This window comes from Camelus dromedarius, chromosome 1 (assembly GCF_036321535.1).
Source record: "Camelus dromedarius isolate mCamDro1 chromosome 1, mCamDro1.pat, whole genome shotgun sequence".
In the NCBI taxonomy this organism is placed as follows: Eukaryota; Metazoa; Chordata; class Mammalia; order Artiodactyla; family Camelidae; genus Camelus; species Camelus dromedarius.
In genome coordinates this window covers 39,614,054-39,631,549 of record NC_087436.1, presented here as the reverse complement: position 1 = coordinate 39,631,549, position 17,496 = coordinate 39,614,054, and the positions used below count along the sequence as shown (strand labels likewise).

The following is a 17,496-nucleotide window of genomic DNA, read 5'->3' as shown; positions in this document are numbered from 1 at the left end:
AAGATATACAGATGACCAAAGACATATGAAAAGATGTCCAGCATCACTAACCTATTATGAAAATACAAAATCAAACCAAAATAAGATATCACTTCACACCTGTCAGAATGGCTATCATCAAAATGACAAGAAATAACAAGTGCTGGCAAGGATGTGGAGAAAAGGGGACCCTCAGGTATTGTTGATGGGAATGTAAATTAGTGCAACCACTATGGAAAACAGTATGAAGGTTCCTCAAAAAATTCAAAACAGAACTACCATGTGACCCAGCAATTTCACTTCTAGGTATTTACTCAAAGAAAACAAAAACACTAACTTGAAAACTGCACTGCTGTGTTTATTGTAGCAGTATACAATTGTAGCCGAGATATGGAAGGCCCATTGATGGATGAATGCATAAAGAAGATGTGGTATATATATGTATATGCAATGGAATATTAGTCATAAAAAAGAATGAAATCTTGCCATGTGAAAACATGGATGGATCTAGAGGGTATTATGCTAAGTGAAATAAACCAGACAGAGAAAGATAAAAACCATATGATCTCACTTATATATGGAATCTAAAAAAAAAAAATGAAAACAGACTCATAGATACAAAAAACAAATGGGTGGTTGCCAGATGGCAGGGATGAGGTAGGGAATGAGTAAAATATGTGAGTGAGATTAAGAGGTACAAACTTCTGGTTATAAAATAAATAAGTCAGAGGGATGTAATGTATAGCATAAGGAATGTGGTCAACAATACTGTAATAACTTTATATGGGACAAATGGTTACTGGACTTAGGGTGTTGATCATTTCATAACGTGTTTAAATACTGAATCACTATGTTGTACTCCTGAAGCTAACATAATATTGTACACCAACTATATTTCAGTAAAGAAAGAAGTAAATGAGAGATGCATACTATATAGATACAGATACAATTATCAGTAATATGTACATAATTGTAATTATATACATATACATGTATATATAATATATTGCTGGTAATTATAATGTCAATACCTAATATTTTATGCCATTTTGTTAGAGCTTATCAAGCACTCCTGCATATATTACCTCTTTTATATTCATTCCTCATCACAATTCCATGAGTTAGATAATTGTCTTCACTTTTAATAACTGAAGGGAAAGTTCAGAGAGGTAACATATTATTATCTATCACTAACAATAACAACAACCATATTAATAGTAGTAATAGTAGCAGCAGCAATTATAGAGGAGTGGCAGCTAATAATTGTTGAACACGTATCATATACTAGTCACTATGCCAAAGCACAAATGAATTATCTGACTTAATCTTCACAACAGTGTTTTTAGTTAATTATTATGATTCCCACTTTATATACGATGAATCTGAGGCTTGGAAAATTTGATAACATACATAGTGCTGAATAAGAACAGATCTAGAATTCCAGCTGAGACAATCTGAGTCCAAGCCTTAGTGAGTGCACTGTTAAGTCCCAGAGCTGGCATTTAAATCCATACCTTCTGATCCCTTATCTGATTTTCCTTCCATAAGGAGAGAAAGAGAAAAGCTCAGCCCTTACACCCAGGCAGCACCCCTCCCCACACCTCCTGACACCAAGGTTGTGTGTCCCATTCCTCACTTTGTCACTCCTCAGCTAGCCAAATTCTCTTTCCCCTGCCCAAACTGTACCTAGCCCTTGTGAGGATGGGATCTAACCAGTCCCCAGTGACACTGCCATCAGTTTAACCCTTTTGCTTCTATAGTTAGGTGTGGAAGTCCACAAACAGGCCTGCCTTCCATATATGAGTGCCCTCAGGACCCACATATCACATGGTTCAGTTGTGAAATGAAAGGAAGTTGTTCATGTAAACAGAGTAAGGATAGAAAAAGAAGACTTAGATACTTAAATTTCAAAACTTACCATTTGTCACATGAATTTAAATTTGAGATTCAAAAGTTCTCTTCCTCTGCTTTTACACAAGGAGAATCACTTGCATTCACAGAGAAAGCATACAATCATGGCACGGTCTCTGAATAAAATGTCTATCTGTTTATCCCCCCAAAAAGATTGAGACCATGAATGAACATGATGAGGCAGGACTTCCAGGTGTTGGCTACACTATTAAGAAAAGGTTTTGTTGTGGACCCAGCCAGTGTACTGTGGAGAGGAGGGGAAAGATTTGGTGTAGTAGAGGGAAAAAAAAAGAGTCCCTAATTTGGAATCAGGTGATCTATATCCTTAACCTAGGATCTACCATGAATTTATCTGTAAAAATGAGCAAGTCATTTCTCCTTAGTTTCTTCATGTGTAAAAGAAGTGGTGACTAAGAGCCTTTACACATCTACCATTCAGTGTTAACTTTCTGCCTAGTTGGGGTGGATACTACCATGGTCTGGGGCAGGGACTTGGGGGCAGGGCAGAGAGAGAAGGAATATAAGAATGGGAATTTAAATATGAATGAGAAAGAAAAGGAGAAGAAGAAAGGAAAAAAATCCATTAAATACTCATAGCATGATAAATACTTTATGGGATATAACAAGTAAAACTCTGATTCAAAATACTCTTGGAAGTAAGGGATTCTGTTTGTCTCTCTGTTTTTCAATGAAAGGGCAAATTAGAGATTTACTTTACCACGATATCCATTCTTGAAGAAAAGTCACTATGTTTGGGAGATCTAAGACTTAAAGATTGAAAAGTCTTGGATTTTGAAGACAAGAGATGCATCTGAAAAATAACAATCTGTTTCTTTCAACATATGTTCTTGCATAGTTCCCCTTAGAGTTTCCCTCTTTTGGCAGATGGTGAACTATGTCCCTGAGGGGGGTAAAAGGAGACGTATTGTATGTACTAGGTACTAGTTCCTTTGATACATGAGGAATCAACTTTTCACTTAATTTCCTTTTTCTAGCTGACACTCTTTGCTGATTTATTGCAAGCTAAAGGATAAATATATGTATGGGTTTATGTAATCTCAAAAGCATCTCTCTAGCTATAAAGTGATAAGGAAACTACTTTCCATCATTGAATTCTCTCAAGTATAAAGGAGTAGTTTTACTTTTTGAATGCTGAAGGAAGATATCCTCTCAATGCCATTCTCTACTTGATACATTTTTTTTTAAATTATGTATTTCAGGCCCTGCTTGATACTCAGAATCTTTTGCGTGCACAAATCACAAATTTTACGTTCAACCTGGGATTTTCAGGGAAATTTTACCATACAGGTAAGAAAAAGGAGCTTAACTGTCCTCATTAAGGCCTCCCTGACCACTCTCTTTAAAATCATGACCCCTCCTCTTCACACCTTCCTATGTTCCCTGTGACTCTCTCCTATTTTATTTTCTTCATATTATTCAGTTTCATTTAACCTATTACTTTTTAACCTTCACAAAATGTTCATAGTTTGAAAGTTTATTCACCATGTCACATTCTAATGACCTTTCTTTTCTATTGAACTATAATTTGTATATATAGAAGTGCATAAGTAATAAATATAGCGAAAGCTGCGTATCCAGCATGCAGATCAAGAAAAAGAATCAAATGATATCACTTTTAAGTGGAATTTTTTAAAAAAGATACAAATTTTATTTACAAACCAGAAATAGACTCGCAGACATAGAAAACAAACTGTGGTTACCAGGGGGAAAAGGAGGGGAGGGACAGATTAGAACTTTGGGATTAACAGATACACATTACTATATATAAAACAGATTAAAAATCAAGGACCTAATGTATAGCACAGGGAACGTATTCAATTTCTTGTAATAAGCCATAATGGAAAATAAACTGAAAATATATATATGTATCTATGTATATGTGTAACTGAATCACTTTGCTGTACACCTGAAACTAACATTGTAAACTGACTACACTTCAACAAAAACATAAGAATTTAAAAAAAGACACTACTACCAGAATCTCACCTACCCCCTCCATTATGCTGCCTTATAGTCACTAGCTTCCCTCAAAGAAAACCACTATCCTGACTTCTAATATCATAAATTAGCTTGCCTGGCTTTGAGAGGTATTTAAAAGGAATCATATTCCATGGACTCTTCTGTGTGCAGCTTGTTTTGGTCAATGTTATTTTAGTTTCACAGATATTATTATGTATAGTAGTAATTTTTTCATTTTTACTACTTTAAAGTAGTCCATTGTTTGAATTTACCAAAATTTCTTTATTCCATTACTTTACAGTGTAGATGTTTGGGTTGTTTCCAGTCTTCGGCTTTTTTTGAATGGTTGTGTTAAGAACATTTTTGCATCTGTCCTTCAGAGGCCATAAGAATTCTTTTCTGTTCATTATCAACCAGGAGTAGAACTGCAAGTTACATGGGATGCTTATAATCAGCTTTTAGAAGAAAATGACCGTTTTTCAAAGTGCTTGTACCAATTTATATTTCCAACAATTTATGAGTTTTCCTGTTGCTCTCCATTCTCACCAGTATTTGATATTGTTTGTCTTTTTAATTTTAGCCTTTCTGGTGGCCATGTAGAAATATCATCTTATGGTTTAAATGCACGTTTCACTGATGAGTAGTGAAACTGAGTTTCTTTCATATATTTATTGACCTTTTGGATATCCTCTTTTTGGAAATACCTGGGTGTTTTTTTAAATTGATTTGTAGAAATTTTTTATATATTCTTTTTATTTGAGGTTTTCTTTTTTTCTTTTTTTTTTAATTGAGTTATAAGCAGTTTACAATCTTGTGTCAATTTCTGGTGTACAGCACAACTCTTCAGTCATACATGAATGTACATATATTCATTTTCATATTCTTTGTCACCATGAGCTACTATAAGATATTGAATATATTTCCCTGTGCTATACAGTATAAACCTGTTTATCTGTTTTATATATACAATTCTTAATGAGCTCTCTGTCAGTTATATGTGTTGCTAATGCTTCCTCCTTATGTGTGGGTTGTCTTTTTACACCCCTACTGGTACTTTTTGCTTAACAAAAGTAATTTCATTATAGTCTACTTTATCTTTTTTTCCTTTTTTGTGTCTGTTTAAAGACATCTCTGCATACCACAACGTCTGTTTCTGGACTCTCCTTTCCTTTGGATCTATTTGTGTCATTATACTGTATTGTTTACTATAACTTTAATGTGAATATCTGCCATTGTAATATCTGCTAACCCCCAAGTTTGTTCATCTTCTTCAAGATTGCCTTGGCAATTCTTGGCCATCTGAATTTTTATATAAATTTTAAAATCAGTTTATCGGTATCTACAAATTAACTTGCTACTATTTTTATTGAGATTATATTAAATTATTAATTAATTTGGGGGAGAATTAGTATCCTAAACATTGAGTGTTCCTATCATATTTCTAATATCATATTCCTAACATATATAGGTCCTCTTTAATTACACTTGATAAAACTTTATTGTTTTTATATTTACTCCTTGGCAGGTTTTTTGATGCACTAGTAAATGGTGTATTTTTTAAATTTTTATTTTCCATTTCTCTGTCAACTATGCAAAAAACAATTTTGTCTGTTGACCTTGTATACAGCAACCTTGCTACATTCATTTATTAATTCTATAGTTTATAGATTCTTTTGGATTTTCTACCCATTCAATCACATAATTTTTGAAGAGTAAAAATTTTATTTCTTCCTTTCTGAGCTTTATGAGTTTTGTTTCTTTTCTTGCCTATTGCACGAGCTTCAGTCTGCAGTAAATATTAAATAAAGGTGGTAATAGTGACACTCATATCTTGTTCCTGACCTCAGGGGAAATACTTCAGTAGTTTTGTTCCTGTTCTTAGGGGAATTCTTTCAATAGACTATTTTATAGATACTCTTTATTAACTTAAGGAAGCTCTCTTCTATTTCTAGATGGCTGAAGTGTTCTATTGTGAATGGATACTGAATGCATTTTATTTTTAAATTATCTGTTGTCTTTCTTCCCTCACTAAAATGAACACTCCACAAAGGCTTTACTGCTGTCACACCAGCAAGTAAAACTGTCTATTGAAGAAAGGGAATGAATGAAAAAATGATTCAGTGAAAATAAAGTCACCTTTATTTGAACTATTAGTATGTATATGGAATACGGTTAGAGAATAGAATTTGAGCATGTTGTGCTGTGAAAGAAAATCACTCTAAATATTAAGAATAATTTAACACTTTCTTTACCAAACATGATAGAAATATAAGAAAACACTCCTAATAACTCAGGTTTTGCCCAGTACTGAATGCTAAAGAATGACTCTAGCCAATTGCTCTCCTTCATTCTTGTTTCTCAAAGACTTGTCCTCTTTCCTTATTTGCTGTGAGTACTTTCCACAACTCGTAGTAAGAACGTCCTCTCTGTAAGTCAGGGAAAGTAGAACATAGGCTAAGGCTTGAAAGAATTTTTTTATCTGTATACAGTAGGAAAGCTACCACAGAAATTTGACCAGGGTTGTCTAAAACCAGTCAGATCAGTTTTCAATGGGAACAGATATAAAAATCAATATTCTGAATCCTTCAAAAATTAGGTATTGTAAAGTTTAATTGAATTACATTGTCTTTCTTTCTACATGAGTAATTCTGTTTCTAGTAAACATTTTATTTTATTCAGTCTTGAAAAGGAGGAAAACAGCAGTGTCAAAATAGTAGACTTTATTTCAGGAGAGTTTCATCTTGTTTGATTTATTTTAGTTTTTGAAGGAGTTGTGCATGTTGTGAGAAGTAAAGATATAGTGGAATAAAAATTACAGTTCCCTAGTTCCCTTTTAGTGAGCAACACCATATTTTAGGTACTTAACTAAGCACTTTTCATGTACCTTTTCATCAAATCCTAGGAGTTAAGGAATATGTTACCTTGTTTTCTAGATAAGAACCCATAAACTTAGAGGGGCACAAGTTCATATAGCTAGTTAAGTGTTAAAAAAAAGTCTTAACTTTAGGTCAGTCAGAGCCTAATTCTTATGCATTAGAAAAAAAATGGATTTTTGTTGTTCAGTTGTCAATCCTTGATTAAGGAAGCTGAATGGCAAAGGTTACTTCCCCTTATCTATAGGTTCTTTAGGTTTGTATATTTTCCCAAATCACTGAGAGCCAATAGTATTTGTAAATTCTAATTATAATCATAGAATTCATTAACAATGTGAAGAGCAATGTTATATGAATTAGTAAATCCTAATCTTATTTTTACACTCCACGTTTGGTTCATGAATGATAGTTAAGGGCCCTGGAGATGTGTAATCTAGGTAAGAATTTAGGCTCTGAATTCAGGATTTATCCCATCATTCCCAGTGATGTGGAACAAATTACTTTACCTCTCCTAATAACAATTTCCTTATCTGTAAAATGGAGTTAGCAAGGTCCTTAGCTCCTAGGGTTGGAGTGAGAATTAAATAAGATGATCCTAAAAAGCACTTAGCACAGTCTCAGTCAATGATGGTGTTTTTAATATAATATCAGAATAGGAAATACTACAAATAAAATACTGAAGAGACATAAGTTATTTAAATAGATACATAATAAAATAATTTTCAATAATCATAAGAGTTCAGTATAGTTTTGTAACAACTTAAGAAATGACAGTTAAAATTGTGGAATTTGACTCCCAGTTCATTTCTCTTTCTCCAGTTCTGACTGAAATAGGGAAAGTGGGGGTGTAAGGAGTGGCAAGAGGCCAGGACAATCCAACCATGAACAACTGTTTCAGCTACTTTTTATCATAAGGTTTAAAGTAATAAGCAATAGACACTTGTTCTCAATATAATTAATTCTGATATAAAACATCCCCAAAGTAGGATTAAAGGAAATCAGATAAGAAAGAGTAATAAAGAAAAAAAGAGAGGCGTACAATTATGCCTACTATGAATTTACATAAATCTGTCAGAGGGCAGACGTCGTTTGTCTAACTGCTGCATGATTAAAATGTATGAATATTTTAATACCAGATTTCACCATAATATTCAGGGAAGGACAACAAATTCCTGAGCTTTCGTTCCAAAGAACTCTGAAATCTGTTGCAATGTCCTGATAAATAAGCTTTGGGTGAAGGCCAACTAGAAAAATGAATAGAGGTAACAAGGATGCAGGGAAAGATAGGAATTATAGAGGACAAGGAATAGAGATTAAAGGTGGTAGGAGGGGTGACTTTTCATAAACAAGGAAATCTCAGCTCACTTTACCCAGGGGATTTGGAAATCAGAAATGAACTGTTTACTGGGAAACCCCAAGAGACATCTGCTGTTTTCAGTACGGAAAAGTAAAGTTTCAACAGGTAACTGACTGTAATTTTAATCAATATGCTGTCCTGAGGACATACAAAATATTAAGCAAGAGGAGCATACGTAAGCTGAGATGTTTAATTGTAGGGAATCCAAATGTCATCCCTATGTCAAAAAATAAAAATAAAAAAAGTATTAAGGCATCACCAGTCACATGTCACCAGTGTTTCTCTACCAGGGCTGCCTTATTTATTACCTAAAAGCTAACAGGACCCAAGACTTTGCCATGATTGGAGTCATCAGAGATTCTAAACCCCTAACTCCATCTGCTATTCCTTTGCAGTTCTCTCTAGAAGGCCTCCCTGAGCTATAAGATAGTTACTCAGAAGCCCCAAGAATGCTCGATGTTGGTGACTCATTAATCAGGGCAATTAGTTAATACAATAGCTTGATCAGTTCTTAACTTCTTAAATACAGTGTCCTCTCTGCCACATAACATTCAGGGGAGACCCACCTCCACCCCATGCGGTATTACAGCTAAACACACACACAAAAGGAGACACATAAGAGACACAAGACAAACAGGAACAGGAAATATAGGAGGGGGAAAAAATGGACATTTTAAGCACTATTTACAATAACCAAGACATGGAAACAACCTAAATGTCTATTGACAGATGACTGGATAAAGAAGTTTGGTATATTTATACAATGGAATACTACTCAGCCATAAAAAAGAATAAAATAGTGCCATTTGCAGCAACATGGATGGAGCTGGAGATCGTCATTCTAAGTGAAGAAAGCCAGAAAGAGAAAGAAAAATACCATATGATATCACTTATATATGGAATCTTAAAAAAAAAAAAGACACAAATGAACTTATTTACAAAACAGAAACAGACTCACAGACATAGAAAACAAACTATGGTTACCGGGGGGAGGGGACTGGGAAGGGATAAACTGGGAGTTCATGATTTGCAGATACTAACTACTATATATAAAATGGATAAACAACAAGTTTCTTCTGTATAGCAGATGGAACTATATTCAATATCTTGTAGTAATGTATAATGAAAAAGAATATGAAAACAAATAAATGTATGTCTATGTATCACTGAAACATTATGCTGTACCCCAGAAATTGACATACTGTAACTGACTGTACTTCAAGAAAAAAAGTATAAATAAATAAATAGGCATTTTAGATTACCCAGTGTGACAGGACTGTGCAGACACTTGTTCCCAGAAAGAATAAAATAGGTACTGCTGTCCATATTTCTGCCTGCATGAATACCAACATTAAAGGGGTTATGTGACTTGCCCACAGTCACACAACTCAAATGTGTTGGAACCTACAAATAACCTAAAAACATCTGACTCCAAAGGCTATACTTATTCAACTATACTATGGTAACAGGAGTGTATGATGAAGAGGAAAAACTTAAGGGAAATAAAACAGATTAGATTTAAAGATGCTCTTTAGAGAGAGAGAAAAAAAAATTCCTTCATATCAGCAGAGTACCTAAGCATAGGAAAGTGACATTGAAGACGGTCCTTGTTGAAGGATTATTATTCCACTCATTCTATATAATCTTGTCCCTCCTGCATAAATTAGAGCAAACAAGCAGCCTCATACTACAACTTTATCCTTGGTAAATCTCCTTTATTGCCCAATAAATCATCAGATCTGATTCTTTTCCTGCCAGTAGGCTCTGCCTTCCTTCTCTTGGAAAAATTAAATGAGAGAACAGTGGTAACAAGCACTGGGCTCAGTTGGCTGGGCCAGGGCAGCAGCCCATCCTCCATCTTTAGCCTGTAGGATCCTATTAAAACCAGTCACATCAGAACTACTATTGAAAACAGGAGAGAGCGTTTCTTCACCCAAATCAGACATCATGTGAAGAATCCACTATTCTAGGACCTTATTAGATTCAGTGTTGTGGCTGAAATTCAAGTGCAGCTGCCTAATTTTGTAATGATTAATAATCATCTTATGCTATGCCAGGACAGGCCCCTTACACTGCTCTGATTTCATGCTTTAGCAAACTGTGCCTGGGGAAGTACAAAAAGAAACTCCTACCCTTGCAGGCAAGTTAAGAGAGCTGTGACTTCCCACACGCAACTAAACTGCAGGTCAGGGAGAATGGAGGAAATAAAACAAACCCATGTTTGAAAAACCAGAAGAACAACAACAAAGCTTTGACTTTCAGGGAAATAGAAGTTTCTTGGTGGAAAGTCTGCTTCCAAGAACTTGACAGAAAGGATGAGCATGAGGAGCAGGAGTACCACCAAGGAGCAGCTTGGAAGGTTTCACTCTGACTTCACCACTTCTCAGCTTCTTTTCATCACTGTCATCCTTTCTTCTTTCTTCCCTTCAGTTTTCTCTAGTTTTCCCAATAACAGTTGCTACATTTCCCCCTTTTCTCCTTTTTGTGCCTTAGTTTTCTCTAAATATGACTGAGCAGCTGCATCTCAGACTTAAGGAGTAAACCAGATAAATTATGGAATTATTTTGTTGAGACTGTTGTGTCACAACCCATCAGAACGATTTACTGTTGGGGCTCTGCTGTACATTTCCTCACTCACATCCCCTTGATTGCATTCCCTGCTCAGCCCCTATTCTCTCCAAACTACAAATTACACAAAGATGCTAAAGGTTAAAAGTTCTAACATCCTTGGGAATGGTTCTGTACGTCCATCTTGCAGTGATTTTACAGCCATATCTCATGTTTAAAAACTTTTAAAGGAACTGTATCACACTCTCTGGTTGTTCCTCGAGGCATGTATTTTCCTTTGTTACATTTCATGTTCAATTATATGTATTGAAGATAGTATAAATGGTAACTTCTAAATATATAATTGGATGGATGGGTGGATTGATATATAGACAGATATATAGACAGATAAACAGACGATTAGTGTAACTGAAATTAACTGAATAATCTTCCCCCTCTTCCCCCCCAACCCAAGGAACTGAAGAGGAAGATGAAGGGGATGACCATCTGTTGGGATCTGTGGATGAGTTCTGGTGGTTTCCACACATGTGGAGCCACATGCAGCCCCACCTCTTCCATAATGAGTCATCTTTGGTGGAGCAGATGATTCTCAACAAAAAATTCGCCTTAGTAAGTAACTTACTTTGAACATAACAATGAACTAATGTAAACTGACTATAGAAATGACTGGCTTTTTATGTTGAGAATGTCTTAGAGGTTTTTGGCATATTGGCACTTTTTAAGCAGATTTTTCTATGTGACCATTAGAACAACTTGGTAATGCCCCCTTTCAGTATGTGACTTTTGAGTTTGTATTGGGTACTTAATGCTTAGAGGGGTCTCATTTAAGAGGAACTTCACCAGACACTCATAAGATTTAGTTACATGACATTGTGGTCAGAGCTCATAAAACATGGCTCCTGTCCAGAAGGATCTTCCTGCTGCACTGCAAAAGCAAAATACCAACATAAAACAATTCTCCAACAAAATGAGTTATTCCTTGACCTAGTGCCAAACCATATAGACATCAAACCCACAGTTCAGAGGGTTCACAGCAGCACTACTTACAGTAGCCAAGACATGGAAACAACCTAAATGTCCATCAACAGACACATACACATACACACACACACACACACACACACACACACACACACACACACACACAGAGGAATATTACTCAGCCAGAAAAAAAGAATGAAATAATACCATTTGCAGCAACATGAATGGACCTAGAGATTATCATATTAAGTGAAGTAAGTCAGAGAAAGACAAATGTCACTTATATGTCAAATCTAAATATATATATATAAATCTTATTTACCAACCAAAAATAGAGTCATGGACATAGAAAGCAAACTATGGTTAACAAAGCGGAAATAGCTGGGGAGGGATAAATTAGGAGTTTGGATGGATACACATTACTATATATAAAATAGATAAGTGACAAGAACCTACTGTATAGAAATTGAACTATATTCAATTTCTTGTAGTAACATAATGGAAAAGAACCTGAAAAAATATATATGTATATGTATAACTGAATTGCTCTGCTATACAGCTGAAATTAACATTGTAAATCAACTACACTTCAATAAAGAAAAATTTTTTATAAAAATAAATAAACAAAAAGATTCAAAGCCAAAAGAAAAAAAGAGTTAGGTATCAAGGGAGAATCTGGAGTGAAATGAGGCTTAGTGAAAACACCAGTTTTCCAGATGTAACACTTACTTGTACAAGTTCTATTAAGTACAGTACATGAGAAAATGTGCTTGTAATGAGCAGAGATGGTATACAGTGATAAACAAGCCAATAAGGCACGTGTCTAGGTAGTAGGGTGTTTTTTGTTTCTATAAATTATTCTAATGGGCACACAAACATATGAAAGTGTTAACATCTCTTTTGGCTGGCCACCCAGTAAAATATGAAAGATTCAAGCAATGGATAGAGTTATTCCTGTGATTTAAGATAAACTCGATGTAATAGAGCTGAGATTACTCTAGCCAGTGTAGAAAGCAGAGTCTCATGAGAAAAAGAGCAAATATCATGAGACTCATGGATCTTTCTTTGAGAGAAATACAGCCATGTAACTATTAGTTCTTTGGCTAATCAGAATTTAAGAAAGTACTGATGTCCACTTGTCATGTTATGTGTTCTACATAAACTTCTAAAACCCTAAGATGTTTGAATAGTTGATCCACATGGTATCTTACTCAAATTTATACAAGAAAAGGTTAGAATTTATAAAATGTATTGGAGTTTTTTTTCTTGAGGATATAGAAGACAAGATACTTTACGGGTAGCATCGGGAGCCAATGCTTGTCTTTCAACTTCAGTCTACTCTCCAAAATAGGTAGCTTCAAATGTACCTTTGTCATGCATTGATACTTTGTCAAGAAAGCAAAAATGGTACCCTCCATGCCGATATTGTGAAAATGTTTTGACAGTATTTGCAAACTCCTGTGAGACAGAGAGCTACAATTTTTTCCACCAAAATATAAACAAGAGTAGTAAACGGCAAATAAAAGTGGGTAAACATTGCCACAATTTGTAATAGAGAGCACTAAAAATCCTCTCAATGCAGCAAACATCAATTCTATCATCTTCAGTAATCTAAAAGACTGCTGATATTAGCAATATTAATCAGCAAGAGAGGGTGTGGAGAAGAAAATTGTAGTTTCTTTTTAAATCTGTGGAAAAAGAAAGGAATTTGTAAAAGAAGAAAATACATAAAATGAAAGAAAGTAACAGTAAAATATAGACTGAGAAGTAAGGAGGGAAGTTTTTATGTTTATTGTTATTGTTTTGGTAGCCTTTTAAAAAGTTTATCAAGGTACATTTGATGAAAGATGTGACATTCACTATTATAACCCCTTGAAAATAGAACATGATCTAGAATAATGGTGTTCTATTCTGACTTGGGTGAATGAATCATCTGCATGCCAAGGTTATGGTTATACTTAAAACAAGCATAAATACTTGAAAGTACATACAGTAAGAACAGACATGCACAGTTGTCCATATTTTTTTAGAATTCTCAACTAAAAGGCATGATGAATTGAAAGAGTAATTCAAAATTGAAATTTGGTCATCCTAAACCCCAAGTGCCAAGCAGAGGACATTTCTCAAAAGTGTCATTCCTAGTTTCAGGTTGACAACCCAAATTATGGTCCTTGAAGCAGAAAAGAACATTCATAAAAGTTTAATCAAATACAGGACCAGTCAGCTTTTTTGTCAGGAGAGGACACATATGAAGAGACTGAATCCAAGAACAGTCCCTCCCCAGCCATAACAACAAGGAAGAGGAAAGGAGCATTTGGGAGGAGTGATTAGTACACAACAAACATGCAGTAGATAACAGCTGTTGTTTTATTATCATTATATTCAGTATCATAAAACTACCATCTACAGTTTTTGTCTTGGTTCCTGAGGTATTTACAGTGATAGGTAAGGGGGAAAAAGTCCTCAAGTTTAGAAGCTTATTTTGTATTGGAATGACATTTGGTTAATGAATTTTACACATTTTGAAAATATGTGTTAACTCTTACTTCCCATCAAGACATTAGGGTCACAAAGCTGCTAAATTTAAAGATGTAGTAAGAAGAGTTCAAGAGTTTAATTTTAGTTGTTTATATATTCTGTATTATTTCCTTTAATCCTTACAACAACCTTTAATTGTAGGAATATTTACTCTCACACTACAGAGAAGTAAACTGAAAAGTCAGAGAAATATAGTGACATTAATGATTATGAAGCTCACTAGTAGTAGAATTTGAAACCAGAAATTCTGGTTTTCTAAAACTGCAAAAATTGTGATCTCCACACTTCTTCATTAACTTCCCAAACTAATTCACAGATATAAGTCTAGATTTCTCTTTTGCCTGGTAATCTAAGGGAATAACTGGTAGTTCTGCTAAACACATGGGAAATGATAACTAGAGGGGAAATTCATAGGGCAAATTCTCCCTTAGGTTCCAATAGGTTCCCTAAGTAGCTAGAGTTCCTAAAATGTTGGTAAAGGAGACAAACAACTAAATCTGAGGAGCTTTCCACAAGTCTGAATATCATTTGTTATATATAGATATAGAGTCTACTTTAATTCAAAGAAACTATCTTGGAGGAAATTCTGCCTTAACTGTCAACTTATTAGATGGAACAAACAAAAGCTTGACCTGTGCTAATATTGCATTTCTAAATTGGGCCACATCATGCTTTTTTTCAGCAGCTTAGAGGCTCTAAATTTTAAAATAAGCATGAATGTTTACCAGTGAAGGTCCTGAGAGAAAATACAAAGAAGCAACTGCAGGGTAGGAGTGGGTATAGCTCAGTAGTAGAACATATGCTTAGCATGCACTAAGTCCTGCATTCAGTCCCCAGAAGCTCCATTGAAAAGAATAAAATAAAAAATTTAAGAAGCAACTGAGTGTTCAAACAACTAAATTGGAGGTCATGTATAAAATTCAGTATTCAAATGAGTGATTGAATTAAAGGACATTTAAAGTACTTTTCCAACTAAGAGAATCTGAGACTATGATGTTAAAAAAACATCTTTGGTTGGGTCCTATCACCATCTACAGCCAAACACGTGTTATTTTCATTGAGTTTTAGCAAGCACATCTGATCTATTATCCTTTAGCACAATGTGGACACTTCTGTCTCACAAGGGGATTTGATGTTCATTTTAATTTAGCTTTGAAAGCTCTGTCTAATTACTTACTGTGGAAGGTCAAGCAAATCCTTTAAGCATACTTGCATTTGATGATTATAACTATCAGGAAATACAGTTTTAGAGGTCGATTATAAAATATTTTTAGTTATCAAATATGGGCTATTTCAGGTATTAAAATTAAATTTCAACAGGGGATTTTCTGGAAAGGTACCATTCCTGAGGCAAAGATCAATTGTAACATTATTGATCTACAACACAGTTTGAAATATCTATTGTACAGCTTTAAAATTGGACAGAATTCCATTAGAAAAATAAAACAATTTATTACATTTAAACCTCAAAAAAATCATCAATATATATACTCTCAATCAAAGAATTGGATTTAAAATTTCTGTGAATTATGGTAGTTTAATTTTTAGTGATAAAACAATTAGTAGAAAATTTTATCATTGAATTCACTGCCAATATCAGTGATACTTAACACTATTACAGACAATACTATTAAAATTAGTAGTGATGGAATGATGGTCCTGATCCTGAAAACATAAAATCTTGCCTGGGATTGTAATTTTGATTACACTATTTTTATTCTTTCAAATAGTGTCCTTTTCCCCCTTCTTTTCCAAGTTCAGCAGAACCTGCTAATTTACATTAGCTGAAATGTCTACTGTCAATTATGCAACATTTTAGATTAGTGAGCACATTAACTTTTCTAAAATGGAAATAAAGATTATAGTATCAAAATGTAATTTAAAATATATTGAAAGACTTGCTGGCTCAAGGAATATATAATAATCTTTTAATTAGTTCACTTGCCAGCTAGAGAATGAATTTTATCATTTTTACCTCAGTGAAGCACTTTATTAAAAAAGGGCATTAGATTTTCATTTTATTGATATTGAAAACAAGTATATATAATTCTAACGGTCCTAGTAAAAACAGAGTTCAAATCAGGATGCAAAAAGTCTGCTCTGAGCTGGTAGATCACTTCTAGAGTAATGCAAACAGCTCAGTTTAAGAAAAACACTAGCCATTATTCAGAGCACGATAACCAATATGGTAAAGTAGATAATTACTTCACAAAGAGAATGGCTGAAGGAACTTGGAGAAGATAAGAGACAGGAGAGAAGACTAAGGAATATGTTATCAGCGTTAACATTCAACTTAAAAGTACTGGTATGGCCATGCTAGTTACTACAATATTGAAAAGTGTCAACACTACTACCTCTCCCCACACCTGGATCGCAGGCCCTCCCCCAGGATGTCCCAAACCTCCCAACTACTCAGCAACTAAAGGGACCCGGCTCAGGTCTCCAGCATTCAGCTCCAGCTTTGCAGTTGGCAACAGGTCTGACTGATCAGTGGCGTGGCATACTGGCTGTAAATACCTTGAATATTATCCCTGAATATAATCAGTCAGTCAGTGAGCGTAAAATCCACACAACTGCTAACCTTGTGTCTGCTTTAGCTTTTTCATATCTCCTACTCACTGTTCCCAATCATTCCCCAGTTTCTATGAGTTCATTGTTTTGTACCACATCCTACTCCATTTCAAAATTTCCCATCCCCATTCCACTTTCAAATTTTTTCTCCCATACCTGGATCATGACAACAGCGTCCAAACTAATCTCCCCAATTCCCCATTCTTTTCCTTTAGTTGATGCTCAAATCAGGGAAAGCTGTGAAACTTGAAGTTCTATTATTCTGTTTCCCCTACATGAATAGAACGTAGCATTTCAGTTTTTAGGAAGATTATTGACTCTCCAGAGGAAATGTAGGAAGAGAACATTTTGAGATCCAGATATTTACCAGGCATTGTGCTTAGTGCTTTCCCCACATCCCCAATTAATCCTCACAACCACCTGTGAGCCTAGTTATTGTCATATTTAAAATGCAGAAAGTGAAGCTCAGAGAGCTTATATAATTTTCTTAAAATCACACAGGCAGTGGAAACTAGAGAAAGGATTTGATCTCAGATCTGTCAGCCTCCAAAGCCTGAATAACTAGCATGTTTTGTATAACTGCAAATTGCCATGCCATTGATAGTGTTGTTGATCACTATTACACAAACCTCATAACGAAAATGTTATTACCTTCCTGAAGGGTTATATTTTTAAACAAATGCAGAATATTAAAATCTGACTTTTTACAATGTTTTTCTTTTAAATTGCTGTGTATAT

General features: G+C 34.6%; 1 protein-coding gene and 1 long non-coding RNA gene across 3 annotated transcripts in view; one reads left to right on the top strand and one right to left on the bottom strand.

Annotated features, from left to right (window-relative positions):
• The window catches only part of LOC105093636 (uncharacterized), a 697,614-nt gene that overhangs the window by 585,373 nt on the left and 94,745 nt on the right, over positions 1 to 17,496 (bottom strand). The window lies entirely within an intron of this gene.
• The window catches only part of LOC105093638 (N-deacetylase and N-sulfotransferase 3), a 131,676-nt gene that overhangs the window by 38,137 nt on the left and 76,043 nt on the right, over positions 1 to 17,496 (top strand). Inside the window, exons 2-3 of the mRNA XM_031466854.2 lie at positions 3,111 to 3,198; positions 11,123 to 11,277. Coding sequence (XP_031322714.2) covers positions 3,111 to 3,198; positions 11,123 to 11,277 — 243 coding nt within the window. The remainder of the gene's footprint in view (positions 1 to 3,110; positions 3,199 to 11,122; positions 11,278 to 17,496) is intronic.